This window comes from Orcinus orca, chromosome 8 (assembly GCF_937001465.1).
Source record: "Orcinus orca chromosome 8, mOrcOrc1.1, whole genome shotgun sequence".
In the NCBI taxonomy this organism is placed as follows: domain Eukaryota; kingdom Metazoa; phylum Chordata; class Mammalia; order Artiodactyla; family Delphinidae; genus Orcinus; species Orcinus orca.
The window spans coordinates 85,146,826-85,166,168 of record NC_064566.1 but is presented as its reverse complement, the minus strand read 5'-3'; the positions used below and the strand labels follow the sequence as shown (position 1 = coordinate 85,166,168).

Sequence of the window (19,343 nt, the reverse complement as noted above, 5' to 3'; positions counted from 1 at the left end):
GAGAGATGAGCATGAGAATAGAGGAAGTTAAAATGCCACAGTGTTCATTGTCCTTACTGACATTCAGCCATTTTTCTTAATAAATGCTCACAGATTTTTTTGCAAGACAATGATTATTTTCAGAGTTCTGTAAAAGTTTAATAATTTGTGCCAGTGTTCTCATTGCTTTTATAGAAGAGAGGACTTTTGGAGGTCCTTACTCTTCCATTCCTGCTGAAACTGCTCAGGATTTAGAAGTTTAACCTGAGAGCTGTGGGAAATGATGTGAGCCCTTCAGCTTTACACAAGGAAATAACTTAAGCAGATTTGATTCACAAGTCAAGGCGGGTGTGATGCCTTATAGATGAAGTATCTTACTCTGGAAGAATTTAAGTGCTTTTTTTCGCCAAAGCCACAATGCTTATTTTAACACGATAGAATAAGAACCTGGTCTCCTGATATCCTATCTAGTGTTCTTTTTCTGCTGTACTACTGCTTATAGAGTTGGTTAGTTGAACCCCAGTGATGCTAAGAAATAAATAAATAAGGATAGGATGCTAGTCAAGACAGTGTTCATATATATGAAAGTACAAAGCACTGGTACATGATATTGTTTCATAAATGTCAGTTAGGTGTGAATATTAAAGTTCTGGTTGAAATAGTTAATGCTTTGATTCCCAAAGGGCAGAAATTAAAAAGCAAAGGAGTGCCTTTCTTAACATTTCATACGAAGTAGGTCTTCTCTTCAATTTTTTTTTTAAACCATTAGGCAAATAAGTGAAATATACAGGTAAATTGCAATGTTGAGAGAATGTAATTTTTTTCATAATCCAATAAGTTAATTTATAGCATCTACTCACCTAGTTAATGTGGAGGCTATGGAGTAGAACATTTATCACTTATTGGTTCTCTTGTTATTTATTGTTACTTTATTGTTTCTCCTGTAAGCATTACTGTGCAGTAATTGCACTTTATCAAACACCTTATTTTTCTGGGTTAGCTAGAGTTTCTGGGAGTTTTGGTTTTTTCCAGTTTTATTGAGATGTAATTGATGTGCATCACTGTATAAGTTTAAGGTGTACAGCATAATGGTTTGACATATATATTGTGAAATGATTGCTGCAGTAAGTTCAGTTCGCCTCTATCATCTCACATAATTACAATAAAAAGAGAAAGCAAAAAAACAAATTTTTTTTTCCTTGTGATGAGAACTCTTAGGATCGATTAAATCTCCTAACAATTTTCATATATATCATACAGCAGTGTTAAGTATAATCACTTAATATATTGCAGTGTACTTACAGTACCTAGTATTTACAGTTGACCCTTAAACAACACAGATTTGAACTGTGCGGGTCCACTTACATGTGGATTTTTTTTTCAACAAACACACACTACAGTACTACACAATCCATAGTTGGTTGAATCTGCGTATGTGGACCTCGGATTTGGAGGGCCAACTATAGTTATACATGGATTTTTCGACTGTGTGGCGGGTCGATGCCCTTAGCCCCAGCATTGTTCAAGGGTCAACTGTATTTATCTTGTAACTGGAAATTTGTACCTTCTGACCACCGTTTTCTGATTGCCCCTCCTTCCATCCCCTGCCTCTGGTAATCACAAATCTGGTCTCTTTCTGTGAGTTCAGTTGGGGTTTTTTTGTTTTTGTTTTTAAGATTCCACATATGAGTGAGATCATATAGCATTTGTCTGTCTTGGCCTAAGTTATTTCACTTACCATAATACTCTCAAGTTCCATCCATGTTGTCCCAAATGCCAAGATTTCATTTTTTTTATTAATGGCTGAATAATACTCCATTGTGTGTATATATACACCACAACTTATTTATCCATACATTCATCAGTGGACACTTAGGTTGTTTCCATGCCTTGGCTATTGTAAATAATGCTGCTATGAACACAGGGGGCACAGATATCTTTTCAAGATAGTGTTTTTTCTTTCCTTTGGATATATTCCCAGAAGTGGAATTGCTGGATCACATGGTAGTTCTATTTTTAATTTTTTGAGAATCCTCCATACTGTTTTCCGTAGTGGCTGTATCAGTTTTCAATCTCACCAACAGTACACAAGGGTGAATTGGATAACTTGGTTTCTTGTTCTTGAATTTTATGAGTTCTTTATTTATGTGGGTTATTAACCCCTTATCAGATAGATATGTGGAAATATTTTTCCCATTCCATAGGTTGTTTTTTCATTTTGTTGATGGGTTTCTTTTGCTGTGCAGAAGCTTTTTAATTTGATATATTCCAACTTGTTTATTTTTTATTTTGTAACTTGTGCATTAGGTGTCAAATCCAGAAAATCACTGCCAAGACCCATGTCAAAGGGCTTTTTTCCTGTTTTCTTCTAGGAGTTTCTTGCTTTCAGGTCTTATGTTTTAAGTCTTTAATCCATTTCAAGTTAATTTTTGTGAGTGGTGTAAGATAAGGGTCTAGTTTCACTCTTTTACATGTGAATATCCAATTTTTCTAGCACCATTTGTTGAACAGATGGTTTTTTTGTCCGTTGAGTATTCTTGGCTTCCTTGTCAAATTTAGTTGACCGTTTATGCTGTGGATTTTTTCTAGGCTCTCAATTCTGTTCTCCTGATCTATTTGTCTGTTTTTATGCCAGTACCATACTGTTTTGTTTACTATGGCTTTATAGCATATTAGCTAGAGTTTTTCTTTTCGAACAGTCGTTTTATGAATTCTGCTTTGTACTGCAGCACAAACTGGTGTTTCAGGCAAGGCTGTAGAATCCCGTCATGTTCACCTGAAGTTACATTTATGATGTGAAACTGCTGTAGTATTTTCAACAGCAGTTTTAATTGAAAGTTCAGCATTTACTGAAATTACTGAGTTACATTTTATTTTTCCTTTAGGTTACTTACAACAAGAGAACCTTACTTCTACCTGCCAGGCTTTTATTTTGGAAAGTTCAAATTTAAAAGAATATGCAGAACACTGTACAGATGAAGGTTTTATCCCAGCCTGCTTACTGGTGAGTGATTTGTTCTTTAAGGAAATATTTCATCATTGACCCACATAAGACACTATAAACATGGTCTTAAAAATCAGCCCATTAGCAAAATCAAAATGGGCAGAAATTTTGATAGTTTGTATTCATGCATCAGTGGAAAGACCTAAAGAAGGCCAGCTCTTTTTTTCATACATTTATGTCTAAGCTGGGAAGTGAATTCCAACTTTGAGAGTCAGTTTCAAAATGACACCCTCATTTCTAATTAGTTTCACTACTGCTTGTTTTGGGGCTTACTTGTTTACTGCCTGTTATGGACTAAATATTTATATCCCTCCAAAATTCGTATATTGAAACCCCACCCCTCAGTGTGATGGTATTTAGAGGTAAGGCCTTTGGAAAGTAAATAGGTTTAGATTAGAATATGAAGTTGGGACCCTCATGATGGGATTTAAAAAGTGAAAGACAGAGAAATTTCCACGTGCACACACATCAAGAAGGGGGATGTCTACAAGCCAGGAAATAGGTCCTCACCAGGAACCAAATCATCTGCCAACTTGATCTTGGATTTCCCAGCTTGCAGAACAATGAGAAACAAGCCACCTGGTCTATGGCATTATATAGCAGTCCAATCTTTCTTATATTTGCTTTTCCTATAGTTGCTTACTTCAGACAAATATGAAACATATTTTGATATCTTGTTGTCACCTCTTTTTTAAATATCACTAGACCAGTAGAGCATTGTTTGGTATTTAATGGGTATATGCTAGAACTACATTATTTGAAATGGTATTTTGTCATTTTATTTTATTTTATTTTATTTTGCGGTACACGGGCCTCTCACTGTTGTGGCCTCTCCCGTTGCGGAGCACAGGCTCTGGACGCGCAGGCTTAGCGGCCATGGCTCACAGGCCCAGCCGCTCCACGGCATGTGGGATCTTCCCGGACCAGGGCACGAACCCGTGTCCCATGCGTCGGCAGGCGGACTCTCAACCACCGCGCCGCCAGGGAAGCCCTGTCATTTTATTTTAAACATGGGTCTTTAGATTCATTTCAGCTGTCACAGACAACATGATTATCTACGGAGGAAACCTAAAAAAACATTCAAAACTGCTGGAGTTTAGCAAGGTCACAGGATACAAAGTGTACGAAAGTCCATCATATTTCTTTATACCTACAATGAGCCATTGGAAGTGGAATTTAAAAAAAAATACCATTTATAGTAGCACCCAATAAACAAACAAAAATAAAATACTTAGTTAATATATCTAACAAAATATGCGTAAAATCTGTATGCTAAAATCTACATGAAAGAAATCAAAAGACTTGAATAGAAAGAAAGATACACTGTGTTCATGGAATGAGCAACTCAATATTGTTAAATGTCCATTCTCCAAATTTTGATCTATACATTCATTACAGTCAAAATCCCAACAAGTTTTTTGTTTGTTTTTGTTTTGAAATGGCCATTTACTGACTATGTCTGATCTGCAAGGTACTATTTACATCCTATTGTTGTTCACATAGTTTTTTCAAGAATAAACAGAAACTACATCTAATCCATTCATTTAAGGGGGATGGCTAACGATGTGACACAGAAAGCCCTGTGTCTGCCTAGGGGAAATAGAATAAGTCCCCTACATAGGAACCTTCAAATTGCAAACTTTCCAAGATGCGAAATGCTACTACCCAGACATCACTGGATCGTTTTTTCAAGAGGATAGATGGAATTGAATCCAGCAAGGAACCAGAACCTGTGCCATCAACGTCAGGCGTGAGTGAAATTGTAGTTTGCCCTCTGTCTCCTATTGCTGATGATCCTTCAGCTCAACCATCTCCCATCTCCTCTCCCTCCTCCAGTCAGTAACTCTTCTTGCCTTTTGACTCAAGCCAGCCCTGTGTGCCAGCTATTGTACTGTACTACTGTACTTTTCAAGGTACTGTACTGTAAGATTAAAAATGTTTTCTTTATTTTTTGTGTTTGTTTTTTATGTATTATTTGTGTGAAAAGTATTATAGACCTATTACAATACAGTACTATATAGCTGATTGTGTTAGTTGGGTACCTAGGCTAACTTTGTTGGACTTAACGAATGCGCTCTTGGAATGGGACTCATTCATATATAAGGGACTTACCGTAATCAGCTTTCACTATGATACAAATTAGGAAGTGATTTTCCTAATTTACTGAATATCTACCAGGTGCACACTCAGCATCAGCAAATTGATGATAACATTTTACAAGAGTGATCCAGATCCACAACTCTTTTGGCAGCAGGACCTAATCTGAACTGATATTTATAGTTTTAAAAATCCCACTCTCTATTTATCCACTTAGTTGTAGAAATGTTAATTTTAGATTGTGGGATGCTGCCCCAACCCCACAGGAGTTATTACATAATACACAGTTTATGTCCAGGTATAATAGGCATTATCTCAAAATCTGAAAAAAACTAAAATTTAATACACATTTGGGAGTGATGCTGATAATAGGTGGGGCATTGCATTTGTTGGAGCAGGAGTTTATGGAGAATCTCTGTACCTTCCTCTCAATTTTCTTGTGAACATTAAACTGCTTTTAAAAATTAAATAACCCATATGATCCCAACAGTTTCAGGGATTTTGGATCTTCACTGCAAATGATTTGATACTGTTGGGCTCTTCATTTATTTAATGACAATAATTTTAAAGAATGAGGGTATTCAGAGAAAAGTACTCAATAAACTTTTTATTAGACTTTTTTTTTTTTTTTTTGCGGTACGCGGGCCTCCCTCCACTGTGGCCTCTCCCGTTGCGGAGCACAGGCTCCGGACGCGCAGGCCCAGCGGCCATGGCCCACGGGCCCAGCCGCTCCGCAGCACGTGGGATCCCCCCGGACCGGGGCACGAACCCACGTCCCCCGCATCGGTAGGCGGACTCTCAACCACTGCACCACCAGGGAAACCCGGAATCACATTCTTAACATTAACTTGCAGTCCAGTATCAGATTTGCTTGTGTTGAATTGGTTTATTGACAATAGCTGATTTTTGTTAAAGTAGCACCCACTTAAAATATCATTGATCACTTTATCATTATGAAATGCCTTTCTTTGTTTTTGTTTTAAAGTCTGTTTTATCTGATACAAGTATTGCTACCCCAGCTTTCTTTTCATTTCCATTTGCATGGAATATTTTTCCATCTCTTCATTTTTACTCTTTGTGTGTCTTTAGATTTGAACAACCGAGTCTCTTGTAGACCATATATAACCTTCATACTAGCTTTATAGTGGGTGATCCACTACCTTTACTATGTGTTTGACTCTACCAGTGAGATATTTTTCTTTCATAATTTTCTTATTTCTAGTTTTGGCCTTTTCTTTTCCATTTAAAGAAGTCCCTTTAAACATTATTTATAGGGTCAGTTTAGTGGTGATGAACTCCTTTGGCTTTGTTCATCTGGGAAACTGTATCCTTCACTTCTGAATTATAATCTTGCCAGGTAGAGTATTCTTGGTTGTTCAGTTATTTTTTCCAGCACTTTGAACATGTTGTGCCAGTCGCTTCTGGCATTTGAAGTTTCTGCTGAAAAATCCTCTGATCATCTTATAGGGGTTCTCTTGTATGTGACTAGTTGTTTTTCACTTGCTGCTTTTAAGATTCTCTGTTTCTCTTTAACTTTTGACATTTAAATTATAATGTGTCTTGGTGTGGGTCTCTTTCGGTTCATTTTGTATGGGACTCTATGCTTTCTGTATTTGGATGTCTTTTCCTTTGACAAGTTAGGGAAGTTTTCAGCCATTATTTCTTCAGATAGGTTTTCTATTCTTTTCTCTCTCACTCTTCTCCTTCTGGAATCCCTATTATGGGAAAGTTAGTGTGCATGACGTTGTCCCAGAGATCCCTTAAACTATCCTCATTTTTTTTCAATCTTTTCTGTTTTAATTGGGTGATTTCTGCTACCTTGTCTTCCAGATTGCTGATCCATTCTTTTGCATTCTCTAACCTGTTGATTGTCTGTAGTTATTTTCACTTCGGTTATTGTATTCTTCAGTTCTCATTGGTTCTTTTTTGTATTTTCTCTTTGTTGAAGTTCTCACCTGAGTTCATCAATTCTTCTCCCAAGTTCAGTGAGCATCTTTATGACTATTACTTTAAACTCTTTAGCTGGTAAATTGCTAATCTCTGTTTTGTTTAGTTCTTTTTCTGGGGTTTTATCTTATTTTGTTTGTAAGGTATTCTTTTGTCTCTCCATTTTGCCTAGCTCTCTGTATTTGTTTCTATGTATTATCCTGGTCTTGAAAGAGTGGCTTTATGTAGAAGGTGTCCGGTGGGCTCAGTGGTAGAATCCCCCTGTCACCAGAGCCAGGTGCTCCAGGGGTATCCACTGTGTGGGCTGTGTGCAGCTTCCTGTTGTGGTTGGGCCACAGCTGCTGTGGGTGTGCTGGTGGGCAGGGCTGTCCTTCAAACTGGGGGTCTGAGACCTAGCCACTACTGCTGCCAGCTTGCTGATGCACAGTGCTGGCCTCTTGGAGTAGGAGCACAAGTACCACTTAAGTAGTGTTGTGGCAGAATAACCCAAACAGTTCTTAAAAAGGATATGTTCAAGGACTCACACTACTCGACCTTAAGACTTACTAACCAGCAATAGTAATCAGGATTGAGTGGCATTAGGAAATAGGTATAAGATCAGTGGAACAAAATAGAGAGTCCAAATGTGATTTTTTTGACAAAAGCACAAAGGCAATTCACTAGAGAAAGGATAATCTTAACAACAAGTGGTGATAGAACAATTAGACATCCAGATTTTTTTTAAAAAAAAGAAAAAGAAAAACCTTTACACATACCTCATACAAAAATTAACCAACAGTGGATAATAGATCAAAATGTAGAACATAGAACTATAGGAGTTTCAGAAGAAAACATAGGAGAAACTGTGCAATCTTGGTTTTGGTAATGAATTTTTAGACATGAAGCCAAAAGCGCTGACTGAAAAATGGAAACTTGATAAATTCAACGTTATAAAAATTTTAAATTTTTGCTCTATAAGAGACAGTACTAAAAGAATGACAGGCCATAAGCTAGGAGAAAGTATTTGCAGCTCTGAAAAAAGGATTGTGCCCAGAATATATAGGAAACTTTTTTTTTTTTAACTGAATTTTTTCTTTAGTGGGCAAGAGATCTGAAGACCCTTCCCCAAAGAAAATACAGGAATGGCAATAAGCATGTGAAAAAAATACTCCACATTATTAGTCATTAGGAAAATGAAAATTAATACCCCAGTCAGATACTGATACATACATATTAGAATGACTACTATAAAAAACAATTTTTAAAGTTTGTCAGATTCTTGGTGGCAAAGATGCAGAGCAACAAAAACTCTTATTCATTGCTGATGACAATGCAAAATCATACAGCCGCTTTGCAAAACAGATTGGCAGTTGTTTATGAAGTTAAACAACTGGGCCGCACGTGACCCAGCATTCATACAACCAGATATTTACCCAAGTAAATTGAAAAACTTATATTCACACAAAAACTTACATGCTGATGTTTATCTGTGGTGGTCAAAAACTGAAAATAACCAAGATGTCTTTCAGCAAGTGAATGAATAAACAAACTGGTACATTCCTACTAGTAAGCAGTAAAAATCAGCACTATTGATTCATATAATAACATGAATGGATCTTAAATTCTTCTGAATTCTTCTAAATTAGCAACTTTAACAAGTAAATTAATATAGATAATGGGAGCCAGGTTTCTCACTCTGTGAGAGAGAAGGTACAAATAAGCATAAAAATAAGACCTGTAGCATTAAATTATATAGTCAGAGATATCAGTTATGAAGTTTATTTTAATATATGTATAGTTATATACAGAAATACAGATTTTTTTTTTTTTTTTTTTTTTTTGCGGTACACAGGCCTCTCACTGTTGTGGCCTCTCCCATTGCAGAGCACAGGCTCCGGACGCGCAGGCTCAGCAGCCATGGCCCACGGGCCTAGCCGCTCCATGGCATGTGGGATCTTCCCGGACCAGGGCATGAACCCGTGTCCCCTGCATCGGCAGGCAGACTCTCAACCACTGCGCCACCAGGGAAGCCCCAGATTTTTTGTATATGTGGATTAGCATATCTGTGTGTGTAGCTCTGTGTGCTGTGGGGGCCTAGCTGCAGTAATACCCTAGTAACTACAAGCAAATCTACCACCCAGATTCTTACTTCTCATGGTTCTGGAGGTTGGAAAGACTAAGATCAAGTGCCCCTGTTTCCGATCCTGGTGAAGGCTGTCTTCCTGGCTTATAAACAACCACCTTCTTGATGTGACCTCACATGAATTTATGTGGACATAATTCATTATATAGCATTCATTCAGCAATTGTTTTTTTAGCTACTAAAAATAAAGCAAGGTATAATGATCCAGTTAGTATTAGGTGTATCCCTTAACTTCTCAGACTTTAAATAACACAGAAGCCACTGTACCACAAGCAACTCTATGTCACTAAAATGGACAACCTAGAAGAAAGGGATGAATTCTTAGAAAGGTACAATCTCCCAAGACTAAACTAGGAGGAAATAGAAAATATGAGCAGACCAATCACAAGTAGTGAAATTGAAACTGACTAAAAAACTCCCGGCAAACAAAAGCCCAGGACAAGATGGCTTCACGGGTGAATTCTGTCAAACATTTAGAGAAGAGTTACCTATCCTGAAACTATTCCAAAAAATTGCAGAGGAGGGAACATTCCCAAACTCATTCTGTGAGGCCACTATCACCCCGATACCAAAACCAGACAAAGATACCACAAGAAAAAGAAAATTACAGGCCAGTGTCACTGATGAACATAAACGCAAAAATTCTCAACAAAATACTAGCAAACCAAATCCAACAATACAGTAAAAGGGATCACACACCATGATCAAGTGAGATTTATCCCAGGGATGCAAGGATTTTTCAGTATACACAAATCAATTAGTGTGATATACCACATCAAAAAATTAAAGAATAAAAACCATGTGATCATCTCAATAGATGCAGAAACAGCTTTTAACAAAATTCAACACCAATTTATGATAAAAACTCTCCAGAAAGTGGGAATAGAGGGAACCTACTTCAACATAATAAAGGCAGTATCTGACAAAACTACAGCTAACATCATACTCAGAGATGAAAAGCTGAAAGCATTTCCTCTCAGATCAGGAACAAAAACAAGGATGTCCACTCTTGCCACTTTTATTCAACATAGTTTTGGAAGCCCTACCCACAGCAGTCAGAGAAGAAAAAGAAATAAAAGGAATCCAAATTGGAAAAGAAGAAATAAAACTCACTGTTTGCAGATGATGACACTATACGTAGAAAATCCTAAAGATGCTACCAGAAAACTAAACTCATCAATGAATTCAGTAAAGTTGCAGGATACAAAATTAGTACATAGAAATCTCTTGCATTCCTGTACACTAACAACAAAAGATCAGAAAGAGAAATTAAAGAAACAATCCCATTTACCATTGCATCAAAAAGAATAAAATACCTAAGAATAAACCTACCTAAGGAGGCAAAAGACCTGTACTCCAAAATCTATAAGATGCTGATGAAAGTAAATCAAAGATGACATGAACAGATGGAAAGATATACCATGTTCTTGGATTGGAAGAATGAGTAATGTCAAAATGACTATACTACCCAAGGCCATCTACAAGTTCAATTCAATCCCTATCAAATTACCAATGGCATTTTTCACAGAACTGGAAAAAAAAAATGTTTTAATTTGTATGGAGACACAAAAGACCCCAAATAGCCAAAGCAATCTTGAGAAAGAAAAACGGAGCTGGAGGAATCAGGCTCCCTGGCTTTAAACTATATTACAAAGCTAGAGTCATCAAAACAGTATGGTACTGGCACAAATACAGAAATGTGGAACAGGATAGAAAGCCCAGAAATAAACCCACACACTTATGGTCTATTAATTTATGACAGAGGAGGCAAGATTATACAATGGAGGAAAGACAGTCTCTTCAGTAAGTGGTGCTGGGAAAACTGGACAGCTACATGTAAAAGAGTGAAATTAGAACACTCTCTAATACCATACCAAAAAATAAACTCAAAATGGATTAAAGACCTAAATGTAAGGCGGGATACTATAAAACTCCTAGAGGAAAACATAGGCAGAACACTCTTTGATATAAATTGCAACAATGTTATTTTGTATCCATCTCCTAGAGTTATGGAAGTAAAAATAGTAATAGACAAATGGGACCTAATTAAACCCAAAAGCTTTCACAGCAAAGAAAACCATAAAGAAAATGAAAAGACAATCCACAGAATGGGAGAAAATATTTGCAAATGATGCAACCAACAAGGGATTAATCTCCAAAATTTACAAACAGCTCATGCAGCTCAATATCAAAAGAACAAACAATGCAATCAAAAAATGGGCAGAAGCCCTAAATAGACATGTCTCCAAAGAAGACATACAGATTGATAAGAGGCACATGAAAAGATGCTCAACATCGCTGATTATTAGAGAAATGCAAATCAAAACTACAATGAGATATCACTTCACACCAGTCAGAATGGCCATCGTCAGAAAGTCTACAAACAAATGCTGGAGAGAGTGTGAAAAAGGAACCCTCCTACGCTGTTGGTGGGAAGGTAAATTTGTACAGCTACTATGGAGAACAGTATGGAGGTTCCTTAAAAAACTAAAAACAGAGCTACCATATGATCCAGCAATCCCACTCCTGGATATGTATATGGAGAAAAACGTGGAAGGATACATGCACCCCAATGTTCATTTCAGCGCTTTTTACAATAGGCAAGGCATGGAAGCAACCTAAATGTCCATCAGCAGATGAATGGATAAAGAAGATGTGGTACATGTATACTATGGAATATTAGCCATTAAAGCAAATGAAATAATGCCATTTGCAGCAGCGTGGATGGACCTGGAGATTATCATACTAAGTGAAGTCAGACGGAGAAAGACAAATATATCACTTATATGCGGAATCTTTTAAAAAATGATATAAATGAACTTTTTTACAATACAGAAACAGACTTAGAGAACAAACTTACGGTTACCAGGGTGGGGAGGGGGGGAGGAGGGTAACTAACACAACATTGTTAATCAACTATACTCTATTATAAAATTTAAAAAAAATTTTTTTAATGACACAAGAATAAAATAGGGATCTGCTATGAAAGTTCAGGAGGGGAAAGGGAAGTAATCACCTATGTGTTAGACATTGTCTTAGATATGTTACATTTATCATCAATCTTCACCACAAAAGATTGTATTAATTAAGAAGTCATATGTCTTAAGTCATTAGGAAGTCATTTTTATATATGAAAGTAAGCCTTAGAAAATCTGGGTGATTTTTCACACATTCAGTAAATGTTGATCTTAAAACCAGAACTGTCTGCTCTAAAAATCCTTGGCTTTTCCCTGTTCTATTATATGACCTCAAACTTGAGGTAATAAAAGCCTGCCCTTTAATTACTGATAGGAATGGGGGCAGTGGGGAATGACTTTATGAGATGGTAGAAGTGAAAATAGCAAGGTACTGATCCTTGGGAACGATATCTCTTACACTCAATTTTTTTTACTTTGTTCTTTGGCAGGTTCCACATGGCATTCAGGATAGAAAGGGCAGACTAGGAGTGGGTCCTCATTTGTGTGACTGGATCCCTACCTCCCAACTGAAAACTGCATTCCTGCCATTGTACTATCTTAGCTAAAGAAACAGTCACAGTATCTTATTCAGACAAGGTTCTTTACCCTTAAAAGATTTGATTCACCCCCTGACAAGCGACTGTTTCCATTTTGATGACCTGCTCTTCACCATTTCTTTATCATCTACTCTGTAATCCAGATCTTTTATTAATTTTTATGGTGAAATATTTTGTAGTGGGAAATTATTGGTAGTATTATTTGGTTTTGGTAATGCTTGATCTTTTTCTTTTCAGTCTTTATTTGGAAAAAATTTGACAACAATTTTGAATGAATATGTAGCTATGAAAGCAAAAGGTAAGAATTCAGGTTCAGGGATTTTTTTGTTAGTTTTATACAGCATTTAGCTAATATTTTTAATTAGAAATAATTTTTAAAGGATATTAATACTTCTTAAAAGCCATAAGAAAACTTGTGTCAACTATGATGAGATAAAATTTACTGTGAAATATCTAATTAAATAGTTCATTTTTATTGAGTGATAAGTATAAAATAAAACTTTCCTAAATTCGTGTCTTAAGGAGAAAGTTAGATTTATTCTCTCATATTGGTTATTTCTGTACAACAGTCTTTTCTTATAACATGTTAAGAAAAGACTCAGCAGTAAAGAATTAGTGTAAATGATAACATTTTTTTTAAAAAGCTTAACATTTATTGAGTATTGTCTATTGCAGCATTGTGCTATGTGCTTTCATAGGTTTTATCTCAGTCCTTAAAATAATCCAGTGAGAGTTGTCGATTGTTTAGACCTGTTCTTAAGTATCAGAAAATTGAGGATTAGAGAAGCCAGATAACTTCCAAGATCACAAAACTAGAAACTGTAGAGAGTGATAAGCCTTCAAGTTCAGGGCCTGAAGATTTTCTTTTCCCAAACTATTTTCACTATCTTACAGGAATGTTTAATGTGTAAATGACCTCAGAAACAATATGTTATTGCAATACAGAGGTTTATATCCCACTTTTATGTTGGGTAGCTTTCTCTGGTTTGAGCTTTTATAAGTATATAGTAAAGAATTTAAATACCTTATGAATTTCCTATCATTGTGGCTTTAGAACACATCCTGAAAAAGACTAATTAGTCCTGAGGAATTTTACCTGTAATTCTAAGTAGAGTAGTTGCTGAGCAGTCATGGTGATTTGTACATGAAAACATTGGATGTAGAAAACTAATTTCCACACTCCACGGGGGTTTGTATAATTTTATAAATTTAATTTATAAATCAAATTATTTTAATTTACTTTCAAATGTCACATGATAAATAGAAGAAAGATTTAAAATAGTTTGTCTTTTTTATTTCAAAGAAAATATAAAATTATTGATCTAAAAAACCTGCATAGTTTTCAAAAGTTTCCTCTTCCATCGTATTGTATCTGATTCTCAATGGCTTGAGCAAAGAAAGCAGCCTCGTTGTAGCTTTGCAGGTCTTTTACAAGATAGGCTTATTTCTCAGTTCCCAACAAAACGTCAACAGCTGAGAGAGAAGTTTTCCTTATTGATTTTCTGTGTCTGTTCAAATTAAATGATGAATTTTCTCCAAATGTATTTATTATGAAATGTTTCCTCTTATGATTTAGAAACATCAAATGATGTCCCAGCAATTTTGTCATCTCTGTGGAAGAAGTTAGACCATACACTTTCTCAGATCAGGTAATAAAAAGCTTATACAATAAGCTTATCAGAATGTGCATAATGATTTTGGAATGCAAGCGCGTGTAAGAATCACTTCACATATAAATCTTATGACCTACATTGTGCATTTATATAACACTGATCTAATTTTGAAATTATAGGTTATTGATATTTCTTTGTCTTTGATTGAAATAATTTGAAATTAAGTTGTGTATTTTAATAAAATGTTTAAAAATGAGGAAATTAATGGCACTCCCGGGTTCCCATAACAATTTAGAGGCAGATCTCTGGCTGAATACAAATCTAGTCCCAGTCTTGGTGAATGCAAATCTCCTAACGTGGGCCCCATGTGACTTCCCTTATACAGTTGTATCTTCATTACACATGCAGAAAATTGATATGTGGAATCCATGCCTCCTTTGTTCTTCCCTTATAAAGAAACAAACTTGAATAGTAATACTTCTGAATCTTCTGCTTTTAGAATTATCACATGGGACTAATCTGCCTTCTACATATGTCAGGGCCTTGGAATGCCAGTTTCACCATCCTTAGAATAGGTATCAATTTTAGAATGTATCTTATTTAACTAGAGTCTAGTATGAAAACCATAGTTTCTTACCCTTCTCCGACAGCTACAAGTGAATACCCCACTTAAGGAGGGGCCTTGTTTCTTTCCTCAGTTTAAACTGCTAGAATGGCTCCAAATGCTATCTGTGTAACTCTGTACCACATCTTATTTGGTAGTCTTACTTTTTTTTTTTTTTTTTTTTGGCTGCGTTGGGTCTTTGTTGCTGCGCGCAGGCTTTCTCTAGTTGCGGCGAGCAGGGGCTACTCTTTGTTGCGGTGCATGGGCTTCTCACTGAGGTGGCTTCTCTTTTTTTTTTTAACATCTTTATTGGAGTATAATTGCTTTACAATGGGGTGTTAGTTTCTGCTTTATAACAAGTGAATCAGCTATACATATATCCCCATATCTCCTCCCTCTTGCGTCTCCCTCCCACCCTCCCTATCCCACCCCTCTAGGTGGTCACAAAGCACCGACCTGATCTCCCTGTGCTATGCGGCTGCTTCCCACTAGCTATCGGTTTTACATTTGGTAGTGTATACATGTCCATGCCACTCTCTCACTTCGTCCTAGCTTTACCCTCCCCCTCCCTGTGTCCTCAAGTCCATTCTCTACGTCTGCGTCTTTATTCCTGTCCTGCCTCTAGGTTCTTCAGAACCTTCTTTTTGGTTTTTTTTTTTAGATCCCATATATATGTGTTAGCATACGGTATTTGTTTTTCTCTTTCTGACTTACTTCACTCTGTATGACAGACTCTAGGTCCATCCAGAGGTGGCTTCTCTTGTTGCGGAGCACCAGCTCTAGGAGCATGGGCTTCTGTAGTTGCAGCACGCCAGCTCAGTAGTTGCAGTGTGTGGGCTCTAGGGCTTGTGGGCTTCATTGTGGCGCACGGGCTTAGTTGCTCCATGGCATGTGGGATCTTCCCGGACAAGGGTCTAACCTGTGTCCCCTGCATTGGCAGGCAGATTCCTAACCACTGTGCCTCCAGGGAAGGCCCAGTAGTCTTTACTCTTATTCCCCTTTCCTGACCCTCATCTTTCCTCGCCTTGCAAACATCCTCAAAGACATTCATAGTTTAATTAACACCTATGATTATTTATAAGTTACTGCAATATTTTATTGACAAGGTATTACATAAAAGAAGAAGGTTCTTAGCCAGGTGTTCTCCAAGATTGGTTCATGCAGGGGACACGGGTTCGTGCCCCAGTCCGGGAAGATACCACATGCCGCGGAGCGGCTCGGCCGGTGAGCCATAGCCACTGAGCCTGCACGTCCGGAGCCTGTGCTCCGCAACGGGAGAGGCCACAGCAGTGAGAGGCCCGCGTACCGCAAAAAAAAAAAAAAACAACTGCTTATTCAGGACTTCCCCGGTGGTCCAGTAGTTAAGACTTTGCCTTCCAATGCAGGGGACGTCGGTTCCATCCCTGGTCGGGGAACTAAGGTCCCTCATGCCATGGGGTGTGGCAAAAAAAAAAAAAAAAAGTGCTTATTCGATTTGGTAAGTTTCGTGGCTCTTGTTGGTAGAGATTTATTTGACAGATTTTTGAGGACAATGGCACAGTGTCTTACTGTTTACAAAATATCAATACATGGGTAACTTCAGTTCATAGTAAAAGGAGAATCAGCTTGTATTGTGAATTTTCTTATCTGTTTGCTTTGTTCCTTCTTTAGAGCTTCCATGAAGTAATGTCATAGTCATAAATTTGATGAAAGCAGGATCTCCTTTGAAATCAACTTGGATTCTGAAGTATTTATGTATGGAGTTATATGTAAAATCAGAATTTCTCTGGGAAGGCATCTCTATAGTTATAAAAGATAATTGATAATTGTAAAATATTATATATAGCTTTCTTAAATATATTGAGTTCCTAAATTCAAGTCAAATTGTACTCATAGTGGGATGTCAAGGCTCTCTAATGCTTATTACACTGGATAGAAACTTGGTTATTAAAATTATGTATGTGTGTATGTTTATATGCCATTGTTTTTCTCCTAAAGCAAATAAGATTTGGTTACCTAGAAAAAGTGCTTATCTTTTTTGTCTGAGAGAGATTTCTTGCCTTTTGACTCATAATTTACTTAAAGTCTGACTGTAACTAAATCAGAATGTATTCGGCAACAGAAGTTTTTTAATGTCAAACTACTTTTGTTTATTAGGAGCATGCAAAGTTCCCCAGGCTTTGCTGCCAGTCAGAGAGGTTGGTATTCAACTTTAAACTATAAATAATGTTCAGAATTACTTTAAACTCAAACTTACTGTCAGATGAACATTTTAGTTAACAATACATGTATGCTAAGTTTATATTTTGTTTAAACTACTGCTTTTCTAAGTACTGTTACCATATTAGGAAATAATATTTGCATTTATTGTAAAAATATGCATTTTAAATATTCCTTATTTTTCTCATTGACTCTCATGTATTCACATCTTTTAATTCTCATTCCATAAGTCTGTTTCCTAATTTGTGGAGATGTTATCAGTGTGAATTATTACAGAAGCAATGTATTCTTGGATTTTTAAAGTTTGAATGTACTCAATTTTAGTTTGTTTCTTTTGAAATTATCATGTAAACTTAGTTGATATTTTTAAGGGCTGTTTTTCAGTCCGTAGATCCACCATGTTAAACATGTAGTAGAACACATATCATGTAAACTTCTTAAAATTCCCAAAATACTCTGACATTGAGTTAATTTTTTTAAATGCTCATGTGTTTCAGCCCGAACAAGAAGTGGAATTGCGGAAATCAAACGGCAGAGAAGGCTTGCATCTCAAGCAGCTCCTGTCAGTTCAGAGTTGCTGACTTTACCGTATCTTTCAGGGCAATTTACTAATTCTCCTTTGACAGCTACACAAGTTATTCGGCCAACTGGCCAGATTTCAACTCCTTTGAGGTCAAATTTTGTAGTGGTCAGCCATTCACAGTCACAAGACACTATGACCCGTAAGTTTACATTCTGCACTCTTAAATTTTGTTTTTATTCAAACTGTATAAATGAGATGATGTGCTAATGTCTTTATATTCATGGTATAAAATTATAGCAAAAAGTAGATAAGAGGCTAGAAGTAGAATAGACATTAGGTAAATCTGCCATTAAATATGCGTATTATTAAATCTATGAAACATTTTAATCTAGGATTCTTCTTATGTCTGTTCTAACTGAAGTCCAACCTTGAACTCTGTTCTAGTTCTCAATTCTCTTCATTAATAGAAAAGACCCTGTTACTTGATTTTAAAAGGAATGTGCATTATATGTCACCACCTTCTTATCTTTGTTCATGGTAGTCTGTCCTTCTGGAATGAGGAATGTTTTTCCAGCTCTACCTGTTGAAAATCCTGTATATTCCTGGCTGAATCTTAGAGCTAGGGATAAACTTAGGATCATCTGATACTTCTTGCTTCTTATAAACTTGAAATTATTATAAACACATGATATTAAGGGGCAAAAGTCTAGTTAATAACAGAGTTGGGGTTAGAACTGAGGTGCCACCTCTCAGTTCTTAGACCAATCTCTTTTCTCTTCTGCACAGGTAAAATGTATTGACATCCACTATGTTCTCCCTTATTTCCATCTTTTCTCCATCCTCTTTAACACCTCTGGGTAAAAACACTTACCCAGTACACTTAGTTTATACTTCTTATAATTATTCTGTTCTGCCATGATATTTTTTGTTGAGACTATTCTGTATACTGTACTTTGTATTTTATCATAAAACCTTAAGTCACAGAGACTATGTTTTATATATCTTAATATCTTCTACCGTGCCTTGCACAGAGTAGGCACTCAGTGTATACTAACTGAATTTAATATAAAATAATAATCACTTTGTAGTGCTATTTATTTCATTAATGCAAGTATAGAAAACTATTCAGTTTCCTTGACTTACTGCTTTGTTCTCTTGAAATACAGCTGGAGAGGCTTTAAATATCATTCCTGGTCCTCAGGAAAGGAAAACTCATGCCAGTTTAATGTCTCCTGGTAGACGCAAAAGGTAAATGCCTTTTAGAAGGACAAGTTTCCAATAACCTTCCAAAAAAAAAAATTACACCAGGATATTTACATTGTGAATAAGGTAACAAGATTGCATTAAGTACTTGAGACTATTTACTATTATATCCATTTCAAAACACTTTTTTTTTCCCACAGTCTATCCTCCCTGAAAACAGGTTGTGTTTTATAATCACTGACCTATTCACTGTTTCATTAGAAATATTTTTTTTCTATAGTGGTATATAGAAAGGTATATCTTAAAATTGATGTTAACTCAAATTTTTTGAAATAAGCATTCTTTTAAACAAATATAAATAATATCTGCATGTTTTAAGGTCTACAAACACACATTTAAAGTTCTAAATCGATGGTTAAAAACTCTTCTCAGGGACATTCTCTGAGAAAAGTTTCTTTCTGTCCTATTTAGCCCATGTGTCTTTGTTTGAAGGATATTTCATAAAAGAGAGATAATAGTTTAAAATGTTTTTTCTGTT

The 19,343-nt window shown here is 36.3% G+C and overlaps 1 protein-coding gene across 6 annotated transcripts in view; it reads left to right on the top strand.

Moving 5' to 3' along the window:
- The window catches only part of LOC101271803 (protein NPAT), a 53,307-nt gene that overhangs the window by 12,989 nt on the left and 20,975 nt on the right, over window positions 1–19,343 (top strand). For 3 of the 6 annotated variants that reach the window (XM_004282270.3, XM_033410172.2, XM_049714071.1), the window contains 6 exons: window positions 2,865–2,983; window positions 12,901–12,961; window positions 14,240–14,312; window positions 17,017–17,057; window positions 17,577–17,801; window positions 18,769–18,850. In XM_004282270.3, coding sequence (XP_004282318.1) covers window positions 2,865–2,983; window positions 12,901–12,961; window positions 14,240–14,312; window positions 17,017–17,057; window positions 17,577–17,801; window positions 18,769–18,850 — 601 coding nt within the window. Of the gene's footprint in view, window positions 1–2,864; window positions 2,984–12,894; window positions 12,962–14,239; window positions 17,058–17,576; window positions 17,802–18,768; window positions 18,851–19,343 lie in introns of those variants that run through there. The other 3 variants (XM_049714072.1, XM_033410175.2, XM_033410176.2) reach the window with 3 other exon arrangements.